This window comes from Schistocerca nitens, chromosome 1 (genome assembly GCF_023898315.1).
Source record: "Schistocerca nitens isolate TAMUIC-IGC-003100 chromosome 1, iqSchNite1.1, whole genome shotgun sequence".
Taxonomy (NCBI): domain Eukaryota; kingdom Metazoa; phylum Arthropoda; class Insecta; order Orthoptera; family Acrididae; genus Schistocerca; species Schistocerca nitens.
The window spans coordinates 1,299,346,206-1,299,370,228 of record NC_064614.1 but is presented as its reverse complement, the minus strand read 5'-3'; the positions used below and the strand labels follow the sequence as shown (position 1 = coordinate 1,299,370,228).

At 39.3% G+C, this 24,023-nt stretch overlaps 1 protein-coding gene across 7 annotated transcripts in view; it reads right to left on the bottom strand.

The window, feature by feature from the left end:
- Positions 1 to 24,023, bottom strand: part of LOC126202245 (phosphofurin acidic cluster sorting protein 2) — a 732,246-nt gene that overhangs the window by 127,578 nt on the left and 580,645 nt on the right. For 4 of the 7 annotated variants that reach the window (XM_049936850.1, XM_049936854.1, XM_049936851.1 and 1 more), the window contains exon 8: positions 23,111 to 23,281. In XM_049936850.1, the coding sequence (XP_049792807.1) occupies positions 23,111 to 23,281 (171 nt within the window). Of the gene's footprint in view, positions 1 to 4,529; positions 4,632 to 23,110; positions 23,282 to 24,023 lie in introns of all 7 variants that reach the window. The other 3 variants (XM_049936847.1, XM_049936849.1, XM_049936848.1) reach the window with 1 other exon arrangement.

The window sequence follows — 24,023 nt, the reverse complement described above, 5'->3', positions numbered from 1 at the left end:
TAGACCGGAACTTTTCGACTCCGTGAATGTAGAAGAGGGTATCAGTGATCATAAGTCAGTGGTTGCATCAATGACTACAAGTGTAATAAGAAATGCCAAGAAAGGAAGGAAAATATATTTGCTTAACAAGAGTGATAGGGCACAAATCGCAGAATATCTGAGTGACCACCATCAAACGTTCATTTCTGAGGAAGAGGATGTGGAACAAAAATGGAAAAAATTCAGAAACATCGTCCAGTACGCCTTAGATAAGTTTGTACCGACTAAGGTCCAAAGCGAGGGGAAAGATCCACCGTGGTATAACAATCATGTACGAAAGGTACTACGGAAACAAAGAAAGCTTCATCATAGGTTTAAGAGTAGTCGAATCATAGCTGATAAGGAAAAGCTGAACGAAGCGAAAAAGAGCGTAAAGAGAGCAATGAGAGAAGCATTCAACGAATTCTAACATAAAACATTGGCAAACAATCTAAACAAGAACCCTAAAAAGTTTTGGTCATATGTAAAATCGGTAAGCCAATCTAAATCCCCTATTCAGTCACTCGTTGACCACGATGGCACCGAAACAGAGGACGACCGAAGAAAGGCAGAAATACTGAATTCAGTGTTCCAAAACTGTTTCACTGCGGAAAATCGTAACACGGTCCCTGACTTCAGCCGTCGCACGGACGCCAAAATGGAAAATATTGAAATAAACGATATCGGAATTGAAAAACAACTGCTATCACTTAGTAGCGGAAAAGCATCCGGACCAGACGAGATACCCGTAAGATTCTACAGTGATTATGCTAAAGAACTTGCCCCCTTTCTATCAGCAATTTATCGTAGATCTCTGGAAGAACGTAAAGTACCTAGCGACTGGAAGAAAGCGCAGGTTGTTCCCATTTTCAAGAAGGGTCATAAATCAGATGCGAATTATTATAGGCCTATTTCGCTTACGTCAATCTGTTGTAGAATAATGGAACATGTTTTATGTTCTCGTATTATGACGTTCTTAGATAATACAAGTCTCCTTCATCATAACCAACATGGATTCCGCAAACAGAGATCATGTGAAACTCAGCTCGCCCTATTTGTCCAAGAAATTCACAGTGCCGTAGACACTGGCGAGCAGATTGATGCCGTATTCCTGGACTTCAGGAAGGCATTTGATACGGTTCCGCACTTACGTTTAGTGAAAAAAATACGAGCTTACGGAATATCGGACCAGGTTTGTGATTGGATTCAGGATTTCCTAGAAGAAAGAACACAACATGTCATTCTTAACGGTTCAAAATCTGCAGATGTAGAGGTAATTTCGGGAGTACCGCAAGGAAGCGTGATAGGACCTTTATTGTTTACAATATACATAAATGACTTAGTTGACAACATCGGTAGCTCCGTGAGGCTATTTGCAGATGACACGGTTGTCTACAAGAAAGTAGCAACATCAGAAGACTCGTACGTACTCCAGGAAGACCTGCAGAGGATTAATGAATGGTGCGACAGCTGGCAGCTTTCCCTAAACGTAGATAAATGTAATATAATGCGCATACATAGGGGCAGAAATCCATTCCAGTACGATTATGCCATAGGTGGTAAATCATTGGAAGCGGTAACGACCGTAAAATACTTAGGAGTTACTATCCGGAGCGATCTGAAGTGGAATGATCACATAAAACAAATAGTGGGAAAAGCAGGCGCCAGGTTGAGATTCATAGGAAGAATTCTAAGAAAATGTGACTCATCGACGAAAGAAGTAGCTTACAAAACGCTTGTTCGTCCGATTCTTGAGTATTGCTCATCAGTATGGGACCCTTACCAGGTTGGATTAATAGAAGAGATAGACATGATCCAGCGAAAAGCAGCGCGATTCGTCATGGGGACATTTAGTCAGCGCGAGAGCGTTACGGAGATGCTGAACAAGCTCCAGTGGCGGACACTTCAAGAAAGGCGTTACGCAATACGGAGAGGTTTATTATCGAAATTACGAGAGAGCACATTCCGGGAAGAGATGGGCAACATATTACTACCGCCCACATATATCTTGCGTAATGATCACAATGAAAAGATCCGAGAAATTAGAGCAAATACGGAGACTTACAAGCAGTCGTTCTTCCCACGCACAATTCGTGAATGGAACAGGGAAGGGGGGATCAGATAGTGGTACAATAAGTACCCTCCGCCACACACCGTAAGGTGGCTCGCGGAGTATAGATGTAGATGTAGATGTTTACTCATTTTGACCTCAAAGGGGCAATCTGTACTGATTAATTAAGAGAAGATAATCTTAGCCGTGATCACTACAAAAAACTTTATTGTAGATATATCAACAATGTAGGAAAAAGACAGATTGTTACCTACTGTAAAGAAGACATGTCAAGTTGCAGACAGGCACAATTAAAAGATACTTTTAAAGGTTTCGGCCACACTCTTCATCAATAAAAGGAGACACACACCACTCACACACACGAGCAAGCACACCTCATGCACACACAACCACCAACCCCGGCATGCCGGGCCGAAATGCAACTATAATGTGGGATGCAAGCAGCAGCCTGGAGGGGGGTGAGGAGGGGGAAGGCATAGTAGTGTAGGGGTGGAGAGAGAGAAACACTGTCTGGTGGACTGTGCAAGGGCTAGAATGCCAACAGGTGCAGCATCAGGGGGCTGTGGGGCAGGGAGGTGGGGAAAAAAAAGGAGCAAAAAATGAGAGGAGTGGAGGAAGACAGGCGGATGCATTGGCAGAGGGCTGCAAATAAACTGCGGGAGATGAGAGTGGGGAGGAGATGATAGGGCAGAGGGGGTGGAAACTGTTGGGTGGAGGGTGTGGGTACAGTATATTACCATAGGTTGAGGCTGGGATCATTATGGAAGCAGAGAATATGTTATAAGGATAAATGGCTTCAGAGCTTCATGAAGATTATTACAAACATCTTGTGCCAGCCACACACAAAATCTTTCCATTGAATAAAACATGAAATGAGTGATGAGTTGGCACTTGAAAATTAAAATTACTATGTACATCACGACTTGGCCAGAAAATTAAAATTACTATGTACATCACAACTTGGCCAAAGCATCGTTCCCCTAACATAACGCATCATGCCTACCAAGAGACAACGAGACTAACAGTTACGTCTTGTGGCGACCTGGAAATTCTATGTAAAAAGATTGTGTGTGTAGCACTCAATGTCTATAATAACCTTCATGAAGATCTGAAGATGGTAACCTAGTTTTACTGAAACTGGCTATCTACAATAAAGTTTTTTATATCAATCTCAGCTAAGATCTTCCTGTCCTAAGCAAATTTTTATACCATGAATCCTGCTTATTCCTAACAGTTCACCGTTTTGCTTTGTGTATAATTCGCGGTGATCTTATTTTATGACACAACCGTAAACAAAGCACAACGCCAAATGCCGCATGCTGTGGACGTGGACCTCCAGTCAGTTGACTTTCCCCACAGCCAGCTCCCCCATGTCAGTGAAGCAAACAAGATCTTTAGTTCACATCCCCAATCAAACTACTTCAGATGTTGTATACAAACAAACTTTAGAAGTAAAAAATAAACTGCACATATACAAAGTCTCCGGCACAACTATAAATAAATAACTGGGCAGTGTCAAGTTTCTCAGCTACTTTATTCACTACAGCTAGCTTTTCAAGCTATAAACCACTCACCTTCCTTCTCTCAATATCAATTTTACAAGGAAAATCAGGAATATGTAATGATAAATGTCAGAAAATAATATACCACAAGGAGTGAATTGATACACAGACACAACAAAAACCTAGGCCATATGTACAAACACTTTTTTAAATATGAAAACTAAACATTTACTTTCTGTTAATTTCTACTAATTCTAAACATTCAAATAATATACTTAGGTAGTGAAGTTAAGACTAAGGGATCAGCAGAAGTTGGCAAAATCATTTAGCAATCATGATCCATTTTGCAGTTCTTCTTCTTCTTCTGGTGGTGGTGGTGGTGGTGGTGATACCGACATTAGGAGCAGCTGATAAGAGTGTGCCCTTTGTGTAAATATGGTCATAAATGTATGTGTAGCTCACTGTTTGCATAAGTACCCTGCAAATACACTAGATATTTGACTATTTTAGGTACAAATGAAAGAGGCAAGTAGGGGACAACAAAACAAACAAATAATAGTAGTAAGAATAGGTCTGGAAACCATAAGCACAAGTTCAGTCATGCCAATGTTACAAGCAGGGATGGTCTAAATGCTGTTAATGTGTAATTTGGAAATGGCCACAGCAAAGTATGTTAGAAATGAGAGATGCTCTATCCACAGCCAATTTTAAGTGACCAATGACTGAACTGCTGCAGGAGACGTGTTCCGCGGCTCTGGATTTCAACTCATGATATGTAATGTATCCAAGAAAGAAGTGGTCAGTGATCTGTGGCAGAACTAAAATCATAATCACTTTGTTCATGGCTATTAAAGGTACCCTCTATGAGCAAACTCAAGACAAAAAAGTTAAGTTTCAGTGCTAAAAGCAAACTGTAATTTCTTGCTGTCATTGATTACCTGAAACTATTCTCTCACTGGCTACATGAGGTGCCACGTTACCAACAAATGAGCAGTCCTCGTTGGCCAGTGTTTGCAGATTATAGATGATACAGGCAGATTCTAGATGAAATAAAAATGATAGGTAAAAAAAAATAAGAACAAATAAAAAAGTCAATACGATGATGAAAATGATGTAGCAAAGAATTAGAAATAAAAACATTACATTTAACCAATTAATTAAATAAAAATGATAAACTCTTTTGATTAGATTTAGAAATAAAAATTTACACAGCATTTGATAAGGTCCGAACCCACGATCTTCAACATGTTTAGCTAACCACTGCGCTAAAGTATAACAGAAAGTGAAGTTGTCATATTTTTGACTGTGATCCCCTAGTAGCAATGATAAATTGCACCCTTCAAAAACTCTGCTTCACATGATGTTGTGAGAAGCTTGCTTAATGTAATCTCTGACTATGATAATCGCATAAGAGATGTTGAAATCACATCTTGTGCAGAAGTATCCAGTAGTGTTTAGTTAGTGCTGTGAATGAAACATGTGTATTTCATTAGCATCCTTTTGTGTGTGTGTGTGTGTGTGTGTGTGTGTGTGTGTGTGTGCGCGCGCGCGCATCTTGTTTGAGGTGTGGTTATCATGTATGTTTAAATATGAAATAAAAGTGCTAGACCCATGATTCAGGATCCAAACACATCAAGAAAGAATGCCAAATAAGGAGTTGGAAGTGAGCTGACCAATTATTGCAGCAGTTTGGCAATGGCAAACAGTTCGGGCATGACACTAAGCACTCAGATTGGTGGAAACCAGCTCCACACAGTGAAGTGTCACCTATCAAGTAATTTTAATCAGACTATAGTAACAAATAAGGTGGTGAGGGGGGAGGAGGGAGGGGATTAACTATCACACTAGCCCAATGCAGCATTGCTGTGGCATGGTAATGCACCAACAGTTGAATTTTTCTCAAAACAAATTAGCTTCTTGATCTGTTTCTTCAAACACAGGTTATACATCCACAACGTGACACACAAGAGTCTTAAAATTAAGTAAGTATGAATGTCTGGCAACAAACTGCACACAGTCTTGAATGTTAACTGCTGCTTTTAGTTGCTACTTGTGATTTCCAGTTGTGACTGAAATCGCAGCCAGATACTGCAAAGGTGTTTTGGTGAACAGTGGGACTTCTCAATCATTGTAATTTGTAACATTTACTTGATTCCTTGCTCACCCCTACAATCTTATTTAAACTAGCTATAACTTATTCCATGAAGTTTCAGGATTACGGCTGGAAGATGTGTACACCTTGCAACAATATTTTGCCTGACAACCATTCAGCCATCTTCAAGTGAGACTGCTAGTTCACATTGCTAACTATATTCCAGAAGTTGGATCAGAGACACACGTGCAAAGGCAGCCGCTACAAGAGTGAGGTCTGTCAAGTTTAGCACCCCCTTCAAATATTGCTCCATCAATGACATGCGGGCACATATGAGTTACATGCGTGTCCTGTAGGAGTGCAGCCTCGCAGAGCTAAAAATTCATGTTAATAAAATCAATTGCTGCTAGACATGTCACTAGTCATAAAATGTTTTCTTTCTGTATATGTTAAAGAAATCATTGGGTCCACACATTATTTAGCTGAATGATTAGTAAGATCTTTTGCCACAACATATTTCTACCAATTCCTTAATAACTGAATCTACAAAGGATCGCATCATGGCCCAGATTACTGCTCCTCGTGCTCACGTTGGTGGTCATGTTTCTTCCTCCTTAAAACTGTGCTTATCTGGTGTGGAGAATATCCATTATCTCTGAACAAAGACTGAAGGTTCTCCATCTTCTTTAGAAGGCTGTCTCTGTTAGACACAAAATGTCCACAATGCACCAATGTTTGAAGGACAAGCACAGTTTGTGATATGTGGTGGTAGCCAGATGCCTGCAAATATGGGTCTGTACATGTGGGCTTACAGGAGACAGAATGTCCCAAGGCTTCATCCACTTTAAAACTGACCAAGTCATGCAGAAATAGCAAATAAGCACCCTTCCCCACTTCCATTGTAAATTGGATTTTCTTGTGGATTAAATTCAGATGCTACAAAAAGCGTGACAGTTCTTCTTCACCACAGGGTCAAAATACTAAAGTATCACCTACATTTCGCCACAAAAAATGTTTGCTGCCAGAGGTGGGGGGAGACTACCCATGGCAACACTGTCAACTTGCTCAAAATATTCATTTTTGAATAAAAAGTAGGTTGAGGAAAGGGCATGATGAAATAGTGCTGTCATATTGGCTTGGAACTTACTGCTGATGAGTGACAATGAATCCATAACAGGGACCCTGGAGAAGAGTGAGACAACATTGAATCTTACTTTGGATAAAATGGTGGAGCGAATTGCACCTGCTCTACAAATCAGCAAGGAGAAATTAATGAATGAAGAATCAGGTGACTCATCTAAATTACTCTAACCTGGGAAGAAGAGGCACCTCGAGAAGAGGGTCACAAAACTTGACTCTTTTCAGGAAGATGTGGTTTGTCGTGATAGATGTGCATATTATTCAAGGAAGGAGCATTCGACAGTCAAAAAGCTATATGCTACTTTTGTAGCAGTGGATTTGTTTCAGGATAATAAACTGTCCTCAATATGAGCTGTGGAAAAGTTAGTATTCTGCTTTAAATTTTTGGCTGCAAGTTACTAACAGAATGCCAAGGTATTGCGACCTGGCGATGCCACTTTCTTAAGGTATTAGTAGCAATAAATTTTGACTTTATGAAACATGGGTGAATACAGGACACAATTTAAAACAAAAGGCTGCACGTATACCATCAGCAGTAGTACGGTAGTATGGCAGCTCCAGTCAGCATGAGGAAAGAATACTTGTAGCACATGCCAGAAATTGAAAAGGTTTCATTCCTTATTGTCTGCTGTTATTCATTTCAAACAAGACCTCTGACTACAGCAAAAAGATGAACTACAATACTGTAATGAAATGGATTGAAGACTGTGTGTTTCAAAACTAGCTGAGAAACTCTGTAACTGTTATGAATAATTATCCATAGCACTCAATTATAGGTGGTTCATGGTGTGGGTTCCTGTAGTCATGTCCTAGTTCATGAACCACGGGCAACGTATGAGTGGCCAAGTAAGTGGTCCCGACAGTCGGGATACCAGTTACTTTGGAATAAGGCAGGGCATCTCGGACATATTCTGAGTCATGGTCACCTTTGTGCGCATACGGCAAAGACTACCAAATCCACCGGTTAGTCCCTCAACCGTTAGGGGTAATACCCAATGGGACTTGGGGCAAGTAAGGCTAGCAATCTGCTTCCCTGGTACTTTAAATATGATGCTGGCAACAATCAGAGCAATATGCCTCAGACCTTTGGAGGTGACAGAGTCCCACCTCTAACTGACAAACCAGGAACTCCTAAGATACGACTTGGCAAACAAATGGTAATGAGATGGGGAGCTATTAATATCAATGGGGGCTACTCTGGGAAGAAGGTAGAGCTGGCAGAGGCTGCAAGTAAGATGGGGCTGGACGTTTTAGCTGTTAGTGACATTCGGGTAAGAGGTGAGAAATAAGAGGAAGTGGGAGAATACAAGGTCTACCTGTCAGGAGTCAAAGCAGAAATAGCACAATGGGGTGTAGGGCTTTACATCAGGAAAGAAATTGAACCCAGCGTAGTTACAATAAGGCATGTAAACGAACGACTGATGTGGATAGATTTGACAGTGTCTAGCAAGAAAATTAGGATTCTGTCAGTATATTCGCATTGTGAAGGGACAGATCAAGATAAGATGGATAGTTTTTATGAGGCACTCAGTGACGTAGTTGTTAAAGTAAAGGACAAGGACAGTGTTCTGCTCATGGGTGATTTTAACGCCAGGATTGGAAATCGAACAGAAGGGTATGAAAAGATTATGAGTAAATTTGGAGAGGATATGGAGGCCAACAGGAACGGGAAACAACTCTTGGATTTCTGTGCCAGTATGGGCTTAGTAATCACAAACTCCTTTTTTAAACATAAGAACATTCACCGGTATACTTGGGAAGGCAGGGGAACCAGATCTGTCACTGACTATATAAAAACAGATCAGGAATTCAGGAAAGCTGTGAGGGACACACGTGTATTCAGGGGATTCTTTGATGACACTGATCATTATTTAATCTGCAGTGAAATTGGGATTGTGAGGCCGAAAGTGCAGGAGGTCAGGTCCATATGTAGGAGGATAAGAGTGGAGAAACTTCAGGATAAGGAAATCAGGCACAAGTACATAACAGCGATCTCAGAAAGGTACCAGTTAGTTGAATGTAGTCAATTACAGTCATTGGAAAAGGAATGGACAAGGTACAGGGACACAGTACTAGAAGTGGCTAAAGAATGTCTTGGAACAGTAGTGTGTAAAAGTAGGATGAAGCAAACAGCCTGGTGGAATGACACAGTCAAGGCAGCCTGTAAAAGGAAAAAGAAGGCGTATCAAAAATGGCTACATACTAGAACTCAGGTAGACAGAGAAAGTTATGTTGAAGAAAGAAAAAAAGCCAAACAGATAATTGCAGCATCCAAGAAGAAATCTTGGGAAGACTTTGGAAACAGGTTGGATACTATGGGTCAAGCTGCTGGAAAACCATTCTGGAGTGTAATTAGCAGTCTTCGAAAGGGAGGTAAGAAGGAAATGACAAGTATTTTGGACAGGTCAGGAAAACTGCTGGTGAATCCTGTGGATGCCTTGGGCAGATGGAGGGAATATTTTGAAGAGCTGCTCAATGTAGGTGAAAATACGATCAGTAATGTTTCAGATTTTGAGTTAGAATGGGATAGGAATGATGATGGAAATAGGATCACATTTGAGGAAGTGGAGAAAATGGTCAATAGATTGCAGTGCAACAAAGCAGCTGGGGTGGATGAAATTAAGTCGGAACTCATCAAATACAGTGGAATGTTAGGTCGTAAATGGCTACACAGGATAACTGAAATGGCCTGGGAGTCGGGACAGGTTCCATCAGACTGGACAAGAGCAGTAATCACACCCATCTTTAAACATGGAAACAGAAAAGATTGTAACAACTACAGAGGTATCTCTTTAATCAGCGTTGTGGGTAAAATCTTCTCAGGTATTGTTGAAAGGAAAGTGCGAGTATTAGTTGAGGACCAATTGGATGAAAATCAGTGTGGGTTTAGGCCTCTTAGAGGTTGTCAGGACCAGATCTTTAACTTACAGCAAATAATGGAGAAGTGTTATGAGGGGAACAGGGAATTGTATCTATGCTTTATAGATCTAGAAAAGGCGTATGACCGGGTTCCTAGGAGGAAGTTATTGTCTGTTCTACGAGATTATGGAATAAGAGGCAAACTTTTGCAAGCAATTAAAGGTCTTTACATGGATAGTCAGGCAGCAGTTAGAGTTGACGGTAAATTGAGTTCATGGTTCAGAGTAGTTTCAGGGGTAACACAAGGCTGCAACCTGTCTCCACTGTTGTTCATATTATTTATGGATCATATGTTGAAAACAATAGACTGGCTGGGTGAGATTAAGATATGTGAACATAAAATAAGCAGTCTTGCATATGCGGATGACTTAGTTGTTATGGCAGATCCGATTGAAAGTTTGCAAAGTAATATTTCAGAGCTAGATCAGAAATGTAAGGACTATGGTATGAAGATTAGCATCTCCAAAACGAAAGTAATGTCAGTGGAAAAGAAATATAAACGGATTGAGAGCCAAATAGGAGGGACAAAGTTAGAACAGGTGGACGGTTTCAAGTACTTAGGATGCATATTCTCACAGGATGGCAACGTAGTGAAAGAACTGGAAGCGAGGTGTAGCAAAGCTAATGCAGTGAGCGCTCAGGTTAAACATCTTACTACTGCAGTAAATAAAAAAATACATTGACAGTGGAACAGCTTTTGATGGAGAGAATTGAAAAAGTTATGCCAGAAGACGCAAAAGGCAGTGAACCAAGTGAAATGAATTATACAGAAAGCACAGAATAATGACGGTGTGTTACAACAGCGCATCAAAGACTTGATAATATCTGTCTTCTGCAAGAAGGAAGTCAGTGCCAAGACTAAGTTATCTGTGCACCGTTCAATCTTTCGACCAACTTTGTTGTATGGGAGCGAAAGCTGGGTGGATTCAGGTTACCTTATCAACAAGGTTGAGGTTACGGATATGAAAGTAGCTAGGATGATTGCAGGTACTAGTAGATGGAAACAATGGCAGGAGGGTATCCACAATGAGGAAATCAAAGAAAAACTGGGAATGAACTCTGTAGACGTAGCAGTCAGGGCGAACAGGCTTAGATGGTGGGGTCATGTTACACGCATGGGAGAAGCAAGGTTACCCAAGAGACTCATGGGTTCAGCAGTAGAGGGTAGGAGGAGTCGGGGCAGACTAAGGAGAAGGTACCTGGATTCGGTTAAGATTGATTTTGAAGTAATATGTTTAACATCAGAAGAGGTACCAATGTTAGCACTGAATAGGGGATCATGGAGGAATTTCATAAGGGGGCTATGCTCCAGACTGAACGCTCAAAGGCATAATCAGTCTTAAATGATGATGATGATGATGATGATGATGATGATGATGATGACTCAATTATAGAAGATGAGGGGCCCCCAAAGACAATGAAAGAAAATACACTGTCTGCTAGATAGAGAAATGTAAGATACCATTTGACAGTAACTTGTCAAGGGCAGAATTATTAGAACTTATGTTGCCAACACTAGTCATAGAATCCAGTTTACATCGCAAATAAAATAGCAAATAAATATGGGCATGAAGTTATCAGACGGCCTCTGAACTATTGCCAGAACAGCTTTTGATGGAGAGAATTGAAAAAGTTATGCCAGAAGACTGGCAAAAGGCAGTGAAGCAAGTGAAATGAATTATACAGAAAGCACAGAATAATGACGGTGTGTTACAACAGCGCATCAAAGACTTGATAATATCTGTCTCTGTGAGCAACTGCACTAAGAGCTCCACTGACTGATTGAGTTAAACAGTGTTTCACCATTGTCCAATTAGTGTATAGTGTACTTTAATGAATCTATTACTTCCCTTAAATCTTGTGTTTGTGAATTTATTTTGCTCAGGAATAATATTCACCTGATTCGCATCATCTTTCCTTATGGTAATGTAATTGGATAGATTAAAAATATCTCCTCGCCAAGCTTCAGCAGTAGAAAACTCGTATTTGAATCTGCAAGCTTTCGGAGCCAGTGGCTCCTCCCGGCAGAAAGGCTGAAGGGGAAGGAAGAGGGGGGTGAACAATAAGGACTGATGAGGTTTTGGATACGGAGAGAGTTTGGTAAAGTCAAGCAGAACCCTGGGTCAGGGGAGACTTGCTGGGCACCATGAGAAGGAAAGACTGGTTGTTGGGGACTGCACTGGATGATATTTGAAAACCTGAGAGTTAAAGCTGGAAGACTGGATAATGGACAAGGCAGAGATCACAGTCACAACATTGTGCACGAGTTAATAAGGATTAAAATCTAAGTGCATTTTATGTGGTAGTGGCAGTAGAGGGAAGGGAACAGACTGGTCAGAAAAGTAAAAGTAAAAGTAAAAGGGAAGGTGAAAGGAATAGTTAATGTGAAGAAATGCTGAGACCAAAGAAATTAATTGTAAATTAAGGCCATGTGGGTGGCAAGAACCAAGGATACTTCACATCTGCAGAGTTCTGAGAAACTGGTGTCTGGGGGAGGAATGCAGATAGCATGTGTTGTGAAACAAGCACTGGCACCATAATTGTCATGTTGTAGAGCTTGCTCTTCAACAGCATACTGTGTGTTGCCATTATACATCCACTACTTATGCCCATTCATCCTAACTGGTAACTTAGTAGTAGTCATGCCAATGTAAAAGGCCGCACAGTGTTTACATAACACCTGGTATAAGATGTGTGCCATTTTGCAGGTGGCCCTCCCTTTGATAGTTTATATTTTATCCGGATACAGAGCTGGTATAGGTGGTGGTAGAGGGTGCATAGGGAATGCCTTCCAGAGGGGGTAGGAGCCACAGGGTAAGGTGCAGAAGGGACATAGGGTCTGACAACAACATTGTGGTGAATGAGAGGGTGACAAAAAGCTATTCTAGGTGTGGTGAGCAAAATGTTCTACAGAATGGACCTCATTTCAGGACATGATTTTAGGAAGTCATAGTCTTGTTGACTTGTCTTCCTAAAATCATGCCCTGAAATGAAGTCCATTCTGTCCAACATTTTGCCCACCAGACCTAGAATAGCTTTTCATCATCTTTCCAATCTCTGCAATATCCACGTCAGACCCTAAGCTCCTTCTGCACCCATCTCCCTACCATATGGCTCCTACCCCTGAGACTGTCCCCACTGCAAGACTTGCCATATGCACCCTCCTACCTCCAACTACTACCACATATAATGCGCTTAGCTTTCCGCTCTTGTCAACTCTTGCACAGTGTTTTGTCAGGCAGTAATCTCTGCCTTGTGTATTACCCATCTTCCAGCTTTAAGTGCTCAGGTTTTCAAATCTCGTTCAGTGAATTCCCTAGGAATCACTCTTTCCTTCCCATGTTTCCAATAAGTCTCCCATGACCTGGCATTCCGGGTAATTTTTCCGAACACTCCCCATTTCCTAAACCTCACCAGTCCTTTTTGTTCGGGCATAATGAAGAACAGAAGAGCAGAGAGGGCTGTGAGATGACGTCAAACAACAGTGCTCTAACTACGACAACACCACGACACGAGTGGCATCTAGGCCAAGAAAATACAAGCGCCGCTCTGCCTAGCCACAAGGGTGGATGACGAGCTGTCGGTCTGGAACGCCAGAGCAGTGACTTATGAACTGGATTGTTTTGCTTGCATAGAAATTGTATATACTGAAGGACTTTGGTATCTGGATGTTGCCATTTGCTTGCAACACCTCTTTGTAAATACACAAAGTTAAGTTTTATCAATTTAACTTACTGTAATAAACTCCATTAATACAATTTGTTTGAATTGTTGTCTAGCGATCCGAGGAAACAGCTACACTTCTCATTCAGCCCTCTTCCCTCCCCTTCAACCTTTCTGCCAAAAGATGGAGCCACTGGCTACAAAAGCTTACAAATTTAAATATCTTTATATGTGTGTTCGCTTACCGCTGCTTGGTAAGTAGATATTTTATCTATCCAATAACATTAATTTTTCAAAAATTTATTATTTTCATTTACTTATGGTAAGTTAGACTGCTTTTGAAATATATTTCACTTTGTATTGACATCAAGATCTTATTTTCACATGTGTAATAGTTTTTGAGATATCCAATTATAAGAAGGAAACTTTTCAAGGAGTGGAAATCTCTTATTTCAATAAAAAAAGTTACACCGGTTCTAAGTAAAATTCAGAAGAAGATTTCTGATGTGCTTAGAGATACACTGTTAACGTCCAAGGCTCAGTTAATGCTGCAGTTCTGCTGCTGGTACATTGCTGTCCTGTAGATGAGTACACAACATTCTTTGGTGTAAAGCGAAGAGTTACCTCGACGCAAAGGATCACAGCTCAAGTCTCAGGCCACACTGGTGATGTGCGAGCAGTGAGGCTACAGCGTGAACACGACCTTATGCTCCAGTTATCAGCTGCCACAGTGAACAGCAAATTCAATGTGCATGTATATGATCTGAAGCAGTTCCATGGTTCCACAAATACATAAAATTGAAGTAATGGCTGACATGTACTTCATGTACAGGCATGCGTGGGAGGCAGCATAATGGTATCATGAAGTTTATCCTTAGAGAAGGCAGTCAGACAGCAGAGTGCTCACTTGCTCCCATCAGCACCTGTGCGAGACTGGTTCATTTAAACCCAACATGCAACAAGCGAGTAGACCAAGAACGGTGTTGATATTATGAATGGAGGAGTGGGTATTGCACGTGAATGCATTGCCAGGCACAAGAACTTGAAGGACTGCTGCAGCATAATGTGTTTCACCCTCCACCACATGAGGGACAGTTGTACTCACATGTATGAAGTGCACAAATCCTGGCTGTTACTGATTTTCCGCCTGGGTTTCCTTCTGCCACTGCCTAACACAATGTGGGAATGAGCCACAGTTCCTCATGCACGTGTTATTTACAGACAAAGCAATGTTTTACTCGAAATGGTGTTATGAACAACCATGCAATACACACATTGAGGAGAACATGTTTACAAGAACTCTCATGATCTCATCAAGGCAGAATATCAGCGAAAATTTCCCCTTAATGTTCGGAATTATGTCATTGGCGATCGGTTGATAGGGCCACATTTCCTACCTATTCTGTTATGAGTTCCTTCATTTCCTGCAACATTAGCTGATTATTTATTTGGAAGATGTTCCTAATGGTGAAAGGGCTTGCTGGTGGTACATACACAATGGCACACTGGCCAACTTTCCATGTGTTTTTTTGGGAACATGTAGCATGAATCGTCAACAACGAGCACATCAGCCGGGAGGTCAAGGTATTGTTGAGCCACAAGTCCACCAACTAGAACCTGTGAGATTGTTACGTGGGTGGATATTTCAAAGTCTTGGTGTATTCAAGTTCTGTTGATAGTATTAATGAAAGCATTGTGGATGGCTGTCAGTGCATTTGGAACATGCTTGGGATTTTTGAATGAGTACTGGCATCAGTAAAGAGAAGTGCTGAAGCCTGCCATCTCATGAATGTGGAATACTTCATGTGATGTGTTTGTCCCCTCAAGGGCATATCTGCAGTTTGGATCCTCTGGGACTCTGGTGTTCATGTGCTCACTGTTAACATACTGTATCCCACAAACCAATGGTTTCCAGACCCGTGTTCATTAGGATTATTTGTTTGTTCAATGTCCTCTATTTGCCTCTTTCATTTTTACCTGTAATAGTCTAACACCCTGCAGATACTACTCTGACAGCTGGTGACTCAAAAGACACGTCATTAATGACCACAACAGAAGTTGTAGGGCACACAAATTCCATACCGTAATGTGCGAGGCACTAGTTGGAGAAAAATGTGTTACATATAGCCACAACAAACAGATTATTAAGAAAAGATATGCTCTTGCAGCAGTTAAGGCGAGATCTCTTTATAACTAGTCTCCAAAGATTCGAGGAATCAAACTCAAAAACTCAAAGACAGTAGAAATACAACTGGCCCATAGGGAGGTTGTGTTTTCCGAAGAAAAAATACGAACATTAATGCTACCTAATGGTTACATATGCTCTTTAAAGGGTCAAATGATACATCAATATTCACAAATTCTGTTTTCATTCCAGCAGGAGAGCAGGTGATTTATATCTATTGCACTTGTGCATTTCATAAACCCCTTTCCTACTTGTTTTATTAAAACTTCATGGGAAGACCCTGCATCCAAGTAAATTTCTTTAATTTTGCCCTCCCTCATAATCATTAATGAAGAGACAAGCTCCAGGAGGTAATGTGTTTCTTCACTCTAATTGGAACGTGGCGTCTTGGAATGCTGAGAGTAAAGCTCTGTGCAGTACACAGTACACTTCTTCTATCATTTCCCACTGGAGTTTGCTTACCATTTATGGGACACTGATGCGCTAACTAAATAAAATGTGGTGTATTGCACAGTTCTTCTTACAATCTCCTCTGGCATTTTGATCTAAGTTAGCAAAGTGTTCCTGACTGACACAATGCTCACGAATTGGTCAAACAAGGACTTAGCAAGCCTACCTCTTTTATATGTGAATTACACTTTCTTAGGAAGTTTTAGACAAATCTCAACCTGTAATATGCCTTCTCCACAGTACGATTTATGTGGTTATTCTGCTCTGTGATATAACAGTAGGGTTTTGTAACAATGTGATCATTATAAATGGAGTACAAACTGAGATTAGGAAGAATGTTAGCCGTGTACATTCCAAAGAAATAATTGAATATTCAACTTAATAAATTAGTGTATGCCAAGGAAAATTTAAATTAGGATGACCAGATAAAGATTCGAACTCCGCTTCTCTTGTAAACAAGTCCATTGTGCTAGTCAGTGCATAACCTCTAATCACAGACAAACATCAGTTAACAAAGAATATCTCCATGTTTTGATTCCAAACCACCAACATAGCATTACTGCTGAGAGCATCAATAGGAGGCAAGGGCATCAGAAAATGGCAAAACGGCAAACTAAAGAGCTTTGTGTGCTTTATGCATCTTTTAATTCACTAGATAGAGATAGAGATAGAGATAGAGAGAGAGAGAGAGAGAGAGAGAGAGAGAGAGAGATATGGGCATCTAGGACATTTGGCATAGAATGTATAACATGTGTGGAAAACTAGGATTCTTGAAAACTGTTGAAACCTCAGATTTCCATGAAACAGTGCAGTGCAATCATCACAGGTACCAAATCCCGAGCAAGATTAATTTTGCTATTGTTTTCTACAGACTTCCAATAGTATCTAGAGAAGAACTGCTTTGGATGTTAGTTCTAGTGCTTAGTGATCAAGCTAAATTTATTGTGTCTAGTAATATAAACTGCCTAAGTATATACAAAACATCTGGGTGGTTGCTGAACACATTTATAATCATGTTAATTGATTTGAATCTTCATGCTTTCGCGACATAAAGACTGTTCCATAAAATTTTGGACCTGCAGCCACATAAATTCAGCTCCTTCTTCTAATATTTCAGCTGAATACCTTCCAGCCATCTTCAGAGTGGGCCGAGGTGACTAACGCTCCAGCACTTGCTCCGTCCTTTTACACCCGAGGACCAAACCACTGTGTATGCGGCCAAAGATACACAAAGTGCCAGAGACATTGATAGGCGGCAAAGAAGTGTAACATATGCATGGAAATTAAATCTATGGCTGCGCAGTTGTTCCACACGGTGATATCGATGTGTCGCAGAGAGCTGCACCATCGTGACGTCTTTGTGATATAATAACAGAAATTGCCAGATTCCATGATTTGTCCAAGCTGAAGCTGCTATCTCTATTAATTAAATGCATCGCCAACCAAATTTCAATTGATTCGTTCACTAATGACTCCCAGAAAAGTCCCACAGTGCAGCTCTGGAAGTCCCAATATAATTCACATTTTCTTTTATCTTTCTGCTAATAACAGATTTCCACAACAAAATCTTTAGATGATCATTAGAACTAAAACTAATGCACAATAAAATAACGATAATGTTCTCTAGTCATCTATTGGCCCCTCACTTTAGCATATGTTGTTCTACAGAGAACCTGAATAGCTTTATGAAGGAACGTAATTCTTGCCTTATCAATATGTTGGGGGATATTTGTAAGCTTCTCAAAATAGGCAACTGAACCTGCTGATGGTGCACACGCACAAACAGAAATGTATAAAAAGAAGGCCAGCAAGAATGATCACAGGGTTGTCCCATGAGGAAGTGGCATAGAGATGCTGAAAAACCTGAACTGTCAGACTACTGAAGACGTCCCATAAAAGCCTATTCACAAAGTTTCAAGAAGCAGTATTAAGGGAGGAACATAGAAATATAACACAAACCTCTTAGTATCACCCATGTAGTGATTATGATTAGACTAGTTACAATGTGTACTGAGTCTTTTAGGTAGTCATTCTCTCTGCATGTGCATGGTGTAAATGTAGATTTAGATGTAGATGTCAATCTATCTATGAGACAATGTGCACACAAGCTTCTGATAGCTTTAAATGCCTGTCTTAGGCAAGGATCTTCAGCGGAAGAGTTACAAAATAAAACTTTGGTCACCACAATTAAGGAAAGTCACCAGTGTTTCCAATAACATTTTTGTTCCCACACTGATGTTCCTGGATTTTCATTCATTTTGCAACATCCACTTTCAGATTCTTCAGAACAATTTTATTTGCATAGACCAGTTGCCAAACATTGATGTCTGATTTCTGCAGTTTTTTGTAATTTAACTTGAAACAAGGCTTGTTATTATACTACATATAGCATGGATCAGTCCTTGGGGAAGTATACCCGGATCAGAATAACAACATGATTTACAGATAGTTTTTTTACAAGATAGGTACAACACCAACAACTAACCACAGAATGAGTTTCATCACACCTTCTACTCTGCTCTGTTCACCATTATCATATTGCTCTGCTAGCTTACATGCAAGTTGCCAGTCACAGATGACACTAGTTGCCAGTCATGTAACAACAAGATTTGTCTTCATTGGTTGCATTGTTTCTGTGTGCAGCATGTTTATTTTAAGCAACAATGCCCAAAACTAGTTGCAAAGTACATAGAAAAGCAATACAATAATTCCCATCTTGCTAACAATACCAAATATTGTATGTTAATAAGTAGTGAATGAAAGTATCCAAAACAGAAACGCCCAGCAGCTGCTGCCACAGCCATACTGTGTGAGCACAGAAAGGTGAATCAACATCAGCCCCTCCCATGCTCTATCGTCAATCAGTCTGTTATGTTCACCGAGGTATAGTTTACAATCTGGTACAACATGTCCTTCCATTTCAGATGTTTAAACCTGACCATCTCTCATTCAGTTTCACTGTGTAGCTAGGCAGTTTGCCTTCTTCCATTGTGTCAACTAATCAGAACATTTCACAAGACCTCAAACGTTCAACAAGAGCTGCACATAAAAACCAAAATGTACTTCCTATTGCTCTGAAATTGTCTTAATTCTGCATAGTAATGTTTTGCCTTTCTTTAAAAAAATAGTTGGATAAATACAGCTCTGATGTGTTCTACATTTCTTGTTGCACCGTCTTGGGCTTAAATCTTCATCTAATATTGTTCCTGATAACTTGCACACATCTTGTGATACAATACCATTACTACAGTCTGAACTATTGTAGTCAGGAAATCTTACATTTGTAACTATGCAGGTTATAAAGCCAAACGTGACACCTCATCTGCCCATTACCACTACACAGAGACAATAGTGAATACATACACCTGGACTACCTAACAATTATGGTTTAATTTGCTCCGAAATGCTTTCCAATGGTATACAGAATTATACACATTTTTCAATATGAATTTTAGGAGATGAGGTATTTAAAACAATAGAAATGGTGTACATATGACATCCAGTTATGGGTCTTTAGTTTCAGTGAGCCTACGTACAGGAAATAGTTTCGTGAAAGTGTCTTCAGCAAGTGGTATAAAGGAATACCTAAAAACAAAAACATGTAATTGATTTGGAAAGTATTTATTTTCATCTCCATACTTTATGTAATATAATTTGAAAAGTTATAAACATTTGTTATGAATCTTCATAATATTAATTTCATAACATGAAATACACCACTTTCCATAAATCCACTACTCAGCGCAAGCATACGATATGATAAAAAAGGGTTGAAAGCATTTAAATATACACTTAGAATTGTTTTTATACAAAATCTACATAATACTGTAAATCAGCTAAAGTAATGGTTTGCTACTAATGCTTCTACAGGATCTTAACAATCTCAACAAAATTTCAATTGGTTGGTTTCTAAATCATATATTACAAAAGGTTTTCCATATTATAACTGAAAAATGTCTACAGGCTCATTCATTCTTATATTACAACACATATCACACAGACAATACCACAATCAATAAATAAGAAGCAAGGGAGAAAGCATAGGAAATAGCAAATTTCAATTAACTTTCTACTACATGGCCAATTATCTATTCAATTATGTATTACATTTGTCTTTGATAAATTTAAAGAATAATAAATTTCTTTTTTTAATTATCCAATAATTTGTAGTCATAATCATTTTTACTGCGGAGGACCAGAGCAATTGCACAATATTTCATTACTGTTCTTGTGTTTGGTACATGAAGTATGACACTAGCAAGATGTTCTACGGCCATTTCAATCAATGATTTATTTTTATGAAACTTTCAAACAAATTTCAAACATGTATTATCAGAAGATCTAGAGCTGAAATGAAGGCAAACCTTTTTTTTTCAGCTATGTATCATTATCACCTAATTATGTCAGAAAAAATAAAGTTAATGACTTACATGTAGGTAGTCAAGTTCCAGCAATTTCCATGAGGGAAGTATGTGAGAATTTGTACAAACTATTCTGTCATGACAGATTGCAATGAACAATGTAGTTCCACATTCAGCTTCTAAATACCAGCCACCCTATATCATACTGCAGTGAAAAAAAATCACACATCCTAAACAAGACAAAAAATTTGGTTCATCTTTAGCATCAGAAATGTGTTAACTGCGGTGTTAACAAAGTTCAGTTTTCCCAGACCCAGAGAAGAATAACAATTCATTTATACTTTTCACCAATACGGATGTTATTCCCAACAAAAATTTTATAGGACAGTTAAAAAGAGAATTATGGTTTCTCACAGTTGAAACATAATGCACTGGAAAAGGATGTCCATAATCTTAGAAGCATACCTGCATCATAGGGAGGAGAGAATGACATGGAAACTATACAGAAGATTGTGTACTTAGTCTTCACTTTCCAGTGCAACTGAAAGCATATACATACCAAAACAGCACTGTTTTGGTGCCACTGGAACCACATTTGTTGCTGCTAAATAAACCCATGTTTGAATCAAGCTACTCTAAACCCTGACATTTACCAACAGAATGTTACATAAAGGTTTGCAAATAGCACCAAAGTAAATTTTCCCAGAAAAAAACCTTACATAATGCAATGATTACAACTGAAAATTTCGTTTGCTTTTCTTTGTTTAAGCTTATTTCTTAGCCTTAGTTCTAATGTTCCATCAAATATTTAATTGAGTTCCATTATTGCAAACACTGTTCTAAAACACACAAAACTTTCAACAATGAAGTTAGCCTCCAGTTCATCTGCAAATGCCAATATAAAGGATGACACATCCGACACCTGTTAGTCCAATATGGGTCTTTAGGCATACTAATCCAGTATGGAGTGACAGACTGGGCTGGACAAACACAATTCCGTGATGACGATACAAGTCAAACAAAGGTTTGCCAACATCCCAGTATGAAAGCACCTAACTAGCAGTTAAATCTTTTTGAAATGTTAGGACAATAAATCACTGACATATAATTAGAAAAAGCCATTTCTTAGGTCAGCTGTCTACAAAATCTAGGACCAATGAGTGTATTACAATTATCCAAACCATTTGCAACTGAAGGAAAAAATGATAATAGTACCTCTTTAAAAAGTAACATTGCCTGTAAGATCAGTTTGAACTGAATTTGTATCTGTAAACTGAGAGAACAGGAAAATTGTGTGCTATCACTGAGGTGTTTTTTCAACAGTAACTTAATCTGAAAGCTACATCTACACATAGTGGCATAATGTCAGATTCAGTGAAATAAATTTGTTAAAATTTCTGTAAATTGTTTGTGAATCTTGTTATGTTGCTCAATATTTCTACAAATCTATATTGTACACATTTCTGCATTATTTATAGAAGTTCTCACATGCAGGACACTGCATTATGATAACCAATTCTGAGAACTTCCTAACAAGATCACATGATAGACGTAAAGTCAATGGGAAAACAAAAAAACATTTTTTCCTAAGAGGGGGAAAAAATCAACTGACTGCAAAGTTTCTACTCTGAATTTTCCAGTCTCTGTGGTTGAATTCCTTTCCATAATACATTACATAAATAATTAATTTAAACACAGTTTAATTATAACATATCAAGTTGCTAAATGCCACACTTTACATGCAGCAACATGCAAATTAATGAACAATAGACAGATTGTTAAAATGGATACACAATTTTTTTGAGTTTTAAGTAAAAAGTATTGCAATAAAGCAGCTGCTTGTTTCCATATCACATTATGGACAGCCACTGCCTTTCTTACAATTGCAGCACACAAAGCCATGCAGTAAAGAGTTATATCTCTCACAATACAAGATAAGACAACAAACATAATACTGATACATGCCTCAGTACTGGCACAGTACTAATACTGTGTATGATAATGTCAATTAATTGCAGCATAATACTGAGCAGTTCAGTAGTGGGATTTAAAACAGTGAAGTGTGTTACCTCAGAAAATTCAGTCTTTGCCTGCCCATTGTTTCTAAGCCTAATTTACAAATTAAGGTTAATGTACTACTGAAAATAGCATCAGAATTTTTTTACTCTTTGCAAAATGAAAAATTTAGTTCTATGATCACATCTATTTGAAAATTATTTCTGAAGTACGTTCTGATCCTGCCAAGACTTCAGAAATAATTTCTAAGCATGATGAACCTTGGATCAATTTCACTATGTTTACGAATGAGTATGCTGCTGTTATCTATTCGCAGATAATTACTACAGCGCACACAAGTCATCAACAACAAACCGCTTTTAAACAATGGAACAAGATCTTAAAATTGTTGACTATGATCAACTCTATACATTGTACTCCATAAATAAACCTGGAAAAACATTTACGTTTGTCATGCACGTCAATGAAATAGACAGTCTTCATTTTCTAGGAACAAATACAGAGTAATAAAAAAAGTGACTAAATATTGAGCTGTGCAGCGAATGTGTGTGTTGAGCAGAAGCAGTGTTATTTGAGCAGTCTTAACTTTTTTCCACCAATATATTACTCCTCTTGCTCAGAGAACCGAGTGCACAACTGAAGTTTATAGCATTACACCTCAGTTCATTCTTGATCTATCATTCAACTCCTCACCTGGAACGTGCAGTGTGTCTTGCAACAGTGAGCGGCTGCTTGAGAAGAAAGGGCGAAGAGAAGGTTTTGGTGTGGAAGAAATACTCATTGTGTCCATTTCAGGACCAGAGTCACTGAGATCTTCCAGTTCTTCGAATAAATCCTCAATCTCTGTTGGATCCATGTCACCACCTGTAACAATGAAATTATTTTCTTTTGTCATTTGGATTTCGATAAGCAGTAACACCATAACATCCAAAATAGTCATATTTAATGACTGACAAGGCTTAGGGTGGAAAACATAGAAAGTAAATCATAACATGGGAGAAAATAATTGAAGAAACTGCTATCTATCAATTTCTCATTTCCCATAAAATTGTTTGTGGATTATTAGACCTTCCCCATTAGATTCAATAGTTGTTTTGTAGTTATTTTGTTTGGGCAAAAACTATGAAAATTGTCAATACCGTCCACAGACAGCTAAAATTGTCATAAATGTGATCTTCAGGGCTCTGTGTTATGGCAAGGACAGTTGCTACTCATGATACAGACGAGACATTGAGTCACAGACAGGGCACAAGAAGAGATTGCTACGAATTTAAGCTTTCCTCTTCTCAATTAGAGAACATACACATTTCACACAATCTCTCTCTCTCTCTCTCTCTCTCTCTCTCTCTCTCTCTCACACACACACACACACACACACACACACACAAGGCCACCATCTCTGACTAATGAGTTAGGCCTCAACAGCCAGAGACTGTGTGTGTGTGTGTGTGTGTGTGTGTGTGTGTGTGTGTGTGTGTGTGTGTGTGTGTGTGCAGGCGCGCGCGCGCACGCATGCGTGCGCGTTTTCTGACTCAGCAGAAGGCCTTCTGGCTTGAAAACTTAAATGTACAGCAGTTTTTACATTGTGCCTGTCTGCTACCCAATG